General features: G+C 38.2%; 1 protein-coding gene across 1 annotated transcript; it reads left to right on the top strand.

Annotated features, from left to right (window-relative positions):
- Positions 1-9,260: 9,260 nt before the first annotated feature.
- On the top strand, positions 9,261-9,897 carry LOC131821903 (ubiquitin-conjugating enzyme E2 N-like). Its single transcript, XM_059158250.1, has one exon. The coding sequence runs from the start codon at positions 9,282-9,284 to the stop codon at positions 9,738-9,740; it is 459 nt and encodes a 152-aa protein (XP_059014233.1). The 5' UTR covers positions 9,261-9,281; the 3' UTR covers positions 9,741-9,897.
- The last annotated feature ends 474 nt before the right edge of the window (positions 9,898-10,371 follow it).

Genomic DNA, 10,371 nt, shown 5'->3' with positions numbered 1-10,371 from the left:
CCCAACTTCAAACCCCTCAAATTGTTTTTCAGAGTCCATAGTCTCTCATGGTTCAACACCCCTTCCAATTTCCTACAACTTGCTTCTCTTCTCTAACTCCCATGTCCTCCATGCTATTTGTTATGCTCCACAAATAAGTGAAATCATATGATAATTGACTCTCTCTGCTTGACTTATTTCACTCAGCATAATCTCCTCCAGTCCCATCCACCTTGCTACAAAAGTTGGGTATTCATCCTTTCTGATGGAGGCATAATACTCCATAGTGTATATGGACCACATTTTCCTTATCCATTCATCCGTTGAAGGGCATTTTGGTTCTTTCCACAGTTTGGCGACCATGGCCATTGCCGCTATAAATATTGGGGTACAGATGACCCTTCTTTTCACTACATCTGTATCTTTGGGGTAAATACCCAGTAGTGCAATGGCAGGGTCATAGGGAAGCTCTATTTTTAATTTCTTGAGGAATCTCCACACTGTTATCCAAAGAGGCTGCACCAACTTGCATTCCCACCAACAGTATAGGAGAGTTCGCCTTTCTCCACATCCCTGCCAACACATGTTGTTTCCTGTCTTGCTAATTTGGGCCATTCTAACTGGTGTAAGGTGGTATCTCAATGTAGTTTTCATTTGAATCTCCCTGAGGGCTAGTGATGATGAACATTTTTTCATGTGTCTGATAGCCATTTGTATGTCTTCATTGGAGAAGTGTCTGTTCACATCTTCTGCCCATTTTTTGATATGATTTTCTGTTTTGCGTCTGTTGAGTTTGAGGAGTTCAGTATAGATCCTAGATGTCAACATTTTCTTTGCACTGTCATTTGCAAATATCTTCTCCCATTCCGTGGGTTGCCTCTTTGTTGTTGTTGTTTTTTTTTTTTTTTTTTTTGAATGTTTCCTTGGCTGTGCAGAAGCTTTTGATTTTGATGAAGTCCCAAAAGTTTATTTTCACTTTTATTTCCTTTGCCTTTGGAGACATATCATGAAAGAAGTTGCTGTGGCTGATATCGAAGAGATTACTGCCTATGTTCTCCTCTAGGATTCTGATGGATTCCTGTCTCACATTGAGGTCTTTTATACATTTTGAGTTTATCTTTGTGTATGGTGTAAGTGAATGGTTGAGTTTCATTCTTCTCCATAGAGCTGTCCAGTTTTCGCAGCACCATTTAATGAAGAGACTATCTTTTTTCCAATGTATATTTTTTTCCTGTTTTGTCGGAGATTATTTGCCCATAGAGTTGAGGGTCCATATCTGGGCTCTCTACTCTGTTCCACTGGTCTATGTGTCTGTTTTTATGCTGTACCATAGCTGTACCATGTTTTTATGCTGTACCATAGACAGTACCATGCTGTCTTGGTGATCACAGCTTTGTAGTAAAGCTTGAAATCAGGTCACATGATGCCCCCAGTTTTATTTCTGTTTTTCAACATTTCCTTAGCGATTCTGGGTCTCTTCTGACTCCATACAAATTTGTGGATTATTTGCTCCAGGTCTTTGAAGAATACCGGTGGAATTTTGATCGGAATGGCAATAAAAGTATAGATTGCTCTAGGCAGTATAGTCATTTTAACAATGTTTATTCTTCTGATCCAAGAGCATGGAATGGACTTCCATATTTTTGTGTCTTCTTCAATTTCTTTTATGAGTGTTCCATAGTTCCTCGAGTACAGATCCTTTACCTCTTTTGTTAGGTTTATTCCCAGGTATCTTATGGTTCTTGGTGCTATAGTAAATGGAACTGATTCTCTAATTTCCCTTTCCGTATTTTCATTGTTAGTGTATAAGAAAGCCACTGATTTCTGTACATTGACTTTGTATCCTGCCATGTTGCTGAATTGCTGTATGAGTTCTAGTAGTTTGGGTGTGGAGTCTTTCGTGTTTTCCACATAAAGAATCATGTCATCTGCGAAGAGAGAGAGTTTGACTTCTTCATTGGCAATTTGGATACATTTTATTTCTCTTTGTTGTCTGATTGCTGTTGCTAGGACTTCTAATACTATGTTGAACAAGAGTGGTGAGAGTGGGCATCCTTGTTGTGTTCCTGATCTCAACAGGAAGGCTGAGAGCTTTTTCCCATTGAGGATGATATTTGCTGTGGGTCTTTCATAGATATATTTGATGAAGTTCAGGAATGTTCCCTCTATCCCTATACTTTGAAGAGTTTTAATCAAGAACAGATGCTGGATTTTGTCAAATGCTTTTTCTGCATCAATTGAGAGGACCACGTGGTTCTTCTCTCTTCTCATATTGATTTGTTCTATCACATTGATTGATTTGAGAATGTTGAACCATCCTTGTAGCCCAGGGATGAATCCCTCCTGGTCATGGTGGATAATCTCTTCAATGTGCTGTTGGATTCTGTTTGCTAGGATCTTGTTGAGAATCTTAGCATCCATATTCATCAGTGATATTGGTCCGAAATTCTCCTTTTTGGTATGGTCTTTGCCTGGTTCGGGGATCAGTGTAATGCTGACTTCCTAGAAAGAGTCTGCAAGTTTTCCTTCTGCTTCAATTTTTTGAAACAGTTTCAGGAGAATAGGTGTTATTTCTTCTTCGAAAGTTTGGTAGAATTCCTTAGGGAATCCGTTAGGTCCTGGGCTCTTAGTTTTTGGGAGGTTTTTGATCACTGCTTCAATCTCGTTACTAGATATCAGTCTATTCAGGTTGTCAATTTCTTCCTGCTTCAATTTTGGGAGTTTATAGTTTTCCAGGAATACATCCATTTCATCTAGATTGCTAAGCTTATTGGCATATAACTGTTGATAATAACTTCTGATGATTGTTTCTACGTCCTTTGTTAGTTGTGATCTCTCCCTTTTCATTCATAATTTTATGAATTTGGGCTTTCTCTCTTTTCTTTTGGATTAGTGTGGCCAATGGTTTATTGATCTTATTGATTCTTTCAAAAAACCAGCTTCTAGTTTCATTGATATGTTCTACTGTATCTCTGGTTTCTACCTCATTGATCTCTGCTCTAATCTTGATTATTTCCCTTCTTATGTGTGGAGTTGTTTTGATTTGTTGTTGATTCTCCAGTTCTTTAAGGTGTAGAGACAGCTGCTGTGTTCTGGATTTTTCAATTTTTTTTTGAGGGAGGCTTGGATGGTTATGTATTTCTCCCTTAGGACTGCCTTTGCTGTATCCCATAGGTTTTGGACCAAAGTGTCTTCATTCTCACTGGTTTCCATGAATTGTTTCAGTTATTCTTTGATCTCGTGGTTGATCCAAGGATTCTTAAGCAAGGTGGTCTTTAGCTTCCAGGTGTTTGAGTTCCTTCTGAACTTTTCCTTGTGATTGATCTCCGCATTGTGATCTGAGAATGTGCAGGGAATAATCTCGGTCTTTTGGTATTGGTTGAGTCCTGATTTGTGACCCAGTATGTGGTCTTTTCTGGAAATGGTTCCATGTGCACTTGAGAAGAATGAATATTCTGTTGTTTTAGGGTGGAATGTTCTGTATATATCGATGAGGTCCATCTGGTCCAATGTGTCATTCAATGCTCTTGTTTCTTTATTGATTTTATGCTCCGATGATCTGTCTATTTCAGAGAGAGGCATGTTAAGATCCCCTACTATTTGTGTATTCATATCAATATGACTCTTTATCTTGATTAACAGTTTTCTTATGTAATTGACTTCTCCCATATTGGAGGTATAGATATTTACAATTGTTAGATCATCTTGGTGGATAGCCCCTTTAAGTATTATTTAGTGTCCTTCTGTATCTCTGACTACCGTCTTTAGTTTGAAATCTCCTCCATCTGATATGAGAATCGCCTCCCCAGTCTTCTTTTGAGGCCCCTTGGCATGAAAAATGCTTCTCCATCCCTTCACTTTCAGTCTGGCTGTATCTTCAGGTTCAAAATGCGTCTCTTTTATGCAACATATGGATGGGCCCTGTCGTTTTATCCGATCTGCAACCCTGTGCTATTTTATGGGTGCATTTAGGCCATTCACATTGAGAGTGATTATTGATAGATACGTTTTTATTGACATCGTGTTACCTTTGAAGTCTTTCTTTCTGTAGATTGTCTCTATATTTCTGTTCATTGCTATTCTTAGGAATTTTCCTCTTTTATAGAACCCCCCCTTAATATTTCCTGCAGTGTCGACTTGGTGGTTGCGTAGTCTTTTAAGTCTCACTGGTCTTAGAAACTCTTTCTCTCTCCATCCATGTTCAATGTCAGTCTTGCTGGATAAAGTATTATTGGCTGCATGTTCTTCTCATTTAGTGCCCTGAATGTATCTTTCCAGCCCTTTCTGGCATGCCAGGTCTCTGTGGACAGGTCTAACGTTATTCTGATGGGCTTTCCTCTGTAAGTAAGGAGCCTCTTTTTCCTAGCGGCTTTCAAGAGATTATACCTACAATTATGATTCCTCAATTTGACTATCAGGTGTTGTGATTTTTTTTTTTTTTTGGAATGTATAATCTTGGGTGCAGACTGATCAGCCTCTAGTACATGAACGCTGGTTCCATTCGTGAGATTGGGAAAATCTTCATGAAGAACTTGTTCCACTATGTCTTCTAGACTTCTTTCTTTCTCCTCCCCTTCAGGGTTTCCAATAATTCTGATGTTGGAATGTTTCATGGCATCATTTATTTCCCTGATTCTGTTTTCGTGGTTTCTAAGCTGTTTGTTCCAGGCTTCCTCCTGATCCTTTGTCTCTATCTGTTTGTCCTCCATATAACTAATTCTATCTTCTGTCTCAGTTACCCTAGCTTTGAGAGAATTTAGATTAGATTGGAACTAATTGAGAGCATTGTAAACCTCAGCCCTGGTAGCTTTAAGCTCCACCCTAACATTGTGTACATCATCTCTCATCACTTTCAATTTGGCCCTAATCAATTCCGTTTGGTCATCCATGGCTTTCTCCAACCTAGCTATTGCCTGGATAATTGTTAGCCTGAATTCTCTTTCCAACACATTGTCTATGTTGATAGCCATTATCTCTGTTGCAGAAGGTCCATCTTCTGTATTTTTTTTTCTGTTGGGCATTGCTCCTTTTAGTCATTTTGGTGATAGATGACTGAACAGATGTAGCTGGATGTATTGACCGCGGTGCAGTCAAGGTGCACCCTGGAACACTTCTGAGCAATCAGGATTCACCACCCAAACGAGAGACAAAAGAAAAGAAAAAGAAAACAAAGAGAGAGAGAGAGAGAGAGAGAGAGACAGGAAAGAAAGGGAAGGTGAAAGAGAAGGTTCAGCCCAAATGGGCCCCAAGGTAAGATTTATGAAGTAGACAAACAAAAACAGACAAACGAAAAGAATGATAAAAGTATATGACAAGAGAAATATATATATATATATATATATATATATATATATATATATATCTGGAAATAAAGGAAGAACCTCGTCAAAAAGAACCCCACGTGTAAGATTTATATACTATCAGGACAAACACAAAAACACAGAAACACTGGTGCAAGAAAAAGATGGGAGAGTGGTTATAAATTCTCAGTGTGGGCAAGGAAAGTTGTTTTGATTCTTCCTGTATGTATCTTGATATCTTTGTCAAAGGACTCAACTTTCCTAAGATAAAGGGGGATTAAAAATTGGTTTACCTATAAGGGTAGTATTGATTGGGGAAAGGGGATTACTTTGAAGTTTAACTCTATATGAATATTAGAAAATATAAATAAAAAGGAATAAACTAGACTAAATCAAACTAAAATTAAAAAAAGAAATTCAAAAAATAGAAATGCAAAAGAAAAACATAGGTGTATGTATCAAAAAGTTCAGGTTAGAAGGTTATTATGGAATTTGATGTACTATTCAGCTCACTGTGATGGTAAATAGGTTAAAAAATTATCTATATAAAAAATTTCACATTGAGAGTGATTATTGATAGATACATTTTTATTGACATTGTGTTACCTTTGAAGTCTTTCTTTCTGTAAATTGTCTCTATATTTCTGTTCAATGCTTTTCTTAGGATTTTTCCTCTTTTATAGAACCCCCGTTAATATTTCCTGCAGTGTCGGCTTGGTGGTTGTATATTCTTTTAAGCCTTGCCGGTCTTGGAAACTCTTTATCTCTCCAACCATTTTGAATGTCAGTCTTGCTGGATAAAGTATTCTTGGCCTCATGTTCTTCTCACTTAGGGACCCAAATACATCTTGCTAGTCCTTTCTGGCTTGCCAGGTTTCTGTGTGCAGGTCTGCCATTATTCTGATGGGCCTTCCTCTGTACATAAGGAGCAATTCAAAGTATAGGGATAGAGGAAACATTCCTCAACTTCATAAATTCTATCTATGAAAAAAGCACAGCAAATATCATACTCAATGGAAAAAGCTGACAGGCTTCCATTTGAGATCAGAAACATGACAAGGATGCCCACTCTTTCCACTCTTGTTCTAGTACCACATAGTACTAGAAGTCCTAGCAACAGCAATCAGACAACAAAGAGAAATAAAAGGTATTTGAGTTAGCAGTGAAGAAGCTAAACTCTCTCTCTTTGAAGATGACATGATACTTTATGGGAAAGCCAAAAGACTCTATCCCCAAACTACTAGAACTCATACTGCAGTTCAGTAATGTGGCAGGATACAGAATTAATGTACACAAATCAGTTGCTTTCTTATGCATTAATAATTAAAATATAGAAAGGGGAATTAGATAGCCGATTCCATTTACTATAGGACCAAAAACCATGATACCTGGGAATAAACCTAACCAAAGAGCTAAAGGATCTGTACTACAGAACACTCATGAAAGATATTGAAGAAGACATAAAAAGATGGAAGAGCATTCCATACTCATGTATCAGAAGAATAATCATTGTTAAAATGTCTATACTGCCTAGAACAATCTATACTTTCAATATCATTCCAATCAAAATTCCATCAGCATTTTTCAAAGATCTGGAGCAAACAATCCTAAAATTTGTATGGAACCAGAAGAGACCCAAATTGGTAAGGAAATGTGGAAATAGAAAAACAAAACTGTGGGCATCATGTTGCCTGATTTCAAGCTTTACTACAAAACTGTGATCACCAAGACAGCATGGTACCAGCACAAAAACAGACACATAGACTAATGGAACAGAGTAGAGAGCCCAGATATGGACCCTCAACTTTATGGTCAAATAATATTTGACAAAGCAGGAAAGAATATACAATGGAAAGAAGACAGTCTCTTCAATAAATGGTGCTGGGAAAAGTGGACAGCTATGTACAGAAGAATGAAACTCAACCATTCTCTTATATCATACACAAAGATAAACTGTAAATGGATAAAAGACCTTAACACAAGGCAGGAATCTATAAAAATCCTAGAGGAGAACATAGGCAGTAACCTCTTCGACATTGGCCAAAGCAACTTCTTTCAAGACACGTCTCCAAAGACAAAGGAAACAAAAGGGAAAATGAACTTTTGGGACTTCATTAAGATCAAAAGCTTCTGCACAGCATAGGAAACAGTCAACAAAACAAAGAGACAACCCATGGAATGGGGAGAAGATATTCACCAATGACACTACAGACAAAGGGCTGATATCCAAGATCCATAAAGAACTTCTCAAACTCCACACACACGGAAAAGATAATCATGTCAAAAAATGGGCAGAAGACATGAACAGACACTTCTCCAATGAAGAGATAGAAATCGTTAACAGACACATGAAAAAATGTTCAACATCCTTAGCTGTCAGGGAGATTCAAATCAAATCACATTGAGATACCACATTACACCAGTTAGAATGGCCAAAATTTACAAGACAGTAAACAACATGTGTTGGAGAGGGTGTGGAGAACGGGGAGCCCTCTTACACTGTTGGTAGGAATGGAAGTTGATGTAGCCACTTTGGAAAAAAGTGTGGAGATTTCTTAAGAAATTAAATATAGAGCTACCCTATGACCCAGCAATTGTACTACTGGGTATTTACTCCAAAGATACAGATGTAGTAAAAAGAAGAGCTATATGTACTCCAATGTACATAGCAGCAATGGCCAGAGTTGCCAAACTGTGGAAGGAGCCAAGATGCATTTCAATGGACGAATGGATAAGGAAGATGTGTTCCATATGTACAATGGAGTATTATGCCTCCGTCAGAAAGGATGAATACCCACCTTTTGTATCAACATGGAAAGGACTGGAAGAGATTATGCTAAGTGAAATAAGTCAAGCAGAAAGAGTCAATTATCATTTGGTTTTGCTTATTTGTGGAGCATAAGGAATAACATGGAGGACATGCGGAGATGGAGAGGAGTGAGTTAGGGGAAATTGGAGAGGGAGACAAACCATGAGAGTCTATGCACTCTGGGAAACAAACTGAGGGTTTTGGAGAGGAGGGGCATGGGGGGTTTTGTGAGCCTGTTGGTGGGTATTATGGAGGGCACATATTGCATCGAGAACTGGATGTGGTGCATAAACAATGAGTTCTGGAACACTGAAAAGAAATTTAAAAAAACAAAAACAAGAAAATAAAAATAATCTATAATCACACACTGTTTATATTTTTTGAGTATTTTGTTTTGTTTTGTTTTTTGTTTTGTTTTTAGATATTGTCTGTAAGAAAAAAAAATGTCATGGAATCTTAACCTCAGACAAGACTATTCTGCAAACACTATAAAATAAGACAAAGCAAGGGAATTTCATAATTTTGTCTAAGCACAGAGAAAAACAGGTTTGCCCTACCAGACACAAAATATCAAGCATGTTTTCTCTCTGCCAAAATGAATGACTGCTACTTTATTCCCAGTTCCAGCTTTTTCTTTATGCTGCGCTCTCTCTTCCTTAACACATAAGATTTGCTGTGATGCCCAATCATAGAATCCCTCCTACTCTGCTTTCTGCCAGCATTTAATCTGGAAAAAATTTCTTTATATGCTTTTCCAAATTAACCAACCAGAACCCAAACCCTAGAATTTGGTCTTTATAATAGTATCTTACTGAGACACCCCATACTCCCTCATGGTGTATGTTTTTTCTAGTTGTAGTGAGAAATAAATATAATGTTTTTAATTATAGATGTGTATATTAATCACATGTACCTGATTCTTTGACATCTAGGGCCTTGCTAGAGGGACTGCTCTTAGCACTGTTAACCAATTTCTAGAGATAGTTAATAATTCATTTGTGACTATGCCTTTCATATTCAAACCAACCAATCTAGAAACCCTACCTCAACCACCTCCTTTATAGGCTTTCATACTCTGGGCCTCTTTTCAGTCACTGTGATCACCTCAGGGGTAAGTACCAGACAACTAGGGGAGCCCATATGCCCATTAAAATTATTCTAATCCTCAGAGGCCGAACTCGGGATCTGACAAGATGGCCGGGCTGCCCCGCAGGATTATCAAGGAAACCCAGCGTTTGCTGGCAGAACCAGTTCCTGGCATTAAAGCAGAACCAGATGAGAGCAACGCCCGTTATTTTCATGTGGTCATTGCTGGCCCTCAGGATTCCCCCTTTGAGGGAGGGACTTTTAAGCTTGAACTATTCCTACCAGAAGAATACCCGATAGCAGCCCCTAAAGTACGTTTCATGACCAAAATTTATCATCCTAATGTAGACAAGTTGGGAAGAATATGTTTAGATATTTTGAAAGATAAGTGGTCCCCAGCACTGCAGATCCGCACAGTTCTGCTATCGATCCAGGCTTTGTTAAGTGCTCCCAATCCGGATGATCCGTTAGCAAACGATGTAGCAGAGCAGTGGAAGACCAACGAGGCCCAAGCCATAGAAACAGCTAGAGCATGGACTAGGCTATATGCCATGAATAATATTTAAAATCGATCTGATCATCAAGTGTGCATCACTTATCCTGTTCTGCCAAGACTTCTTCCTTTTTTGTTTGCATTTAATGGACACAGTCTTAGAAATATTACAGAATAAAAGCCCAGACATCTTCAGTCCTTTGGTGATTAAATGCACATTAGCAAATCTATGTCTTGTCCTGATTCACTGTTGTAAAGCATGAGCAGAGGCTAGAAGTACCATCTGGATTATTGTGAAACGTTTAAAAGCAGCGGCCCTTCTCTGCTTTTATTCATTTCCCCCATCATGGTTAAGCACTGTGAATGAAGGTAGTTGTCAGGGTTAGCTGCAGGGGTTTGGGTGTTTTTCTTTATTACTTTTTTGAGGGGGAGAGGTAGTTTTATTTTAATTTTATGGGCTCCTTTCCCCCTTTTTATGGTGATCTAATTGCATTGGTTAAAAGCAGCTAACCAGTTCTTTAGAATATGCTCTCTAGCCAAGTCTAACTTTATTTAGACACTGTAGATGGACAAGCTTGATTGTTTGAACCAAAATGGGAACATTAAACAAACATCACAGCCCTCACTAATAACATTGTGACTTTGCTGTCAAGTGTAGAATCCTTCCTTCAAGAAAAAGCTTGTGACCATTTTGTATGGCTTGT

Source organism: Mustela lutreola, chromosome X (genome assembly GCF_030435805.1).
Source record: "Mustela lutreola isolate mMusLut2 chromosome X, mMusLut2.pri, whole genome shotgun sequence".
NCBI lineage: Eukaryota > Metazoa > Chordata > Mammalia > Carnivora > Mustelidae > Mustela > Mustela lutreola.
Note: the sequence above shows the minus strand (reverse complement) of the source record. Positions and strands in the feature narration are given on the sequence as shown.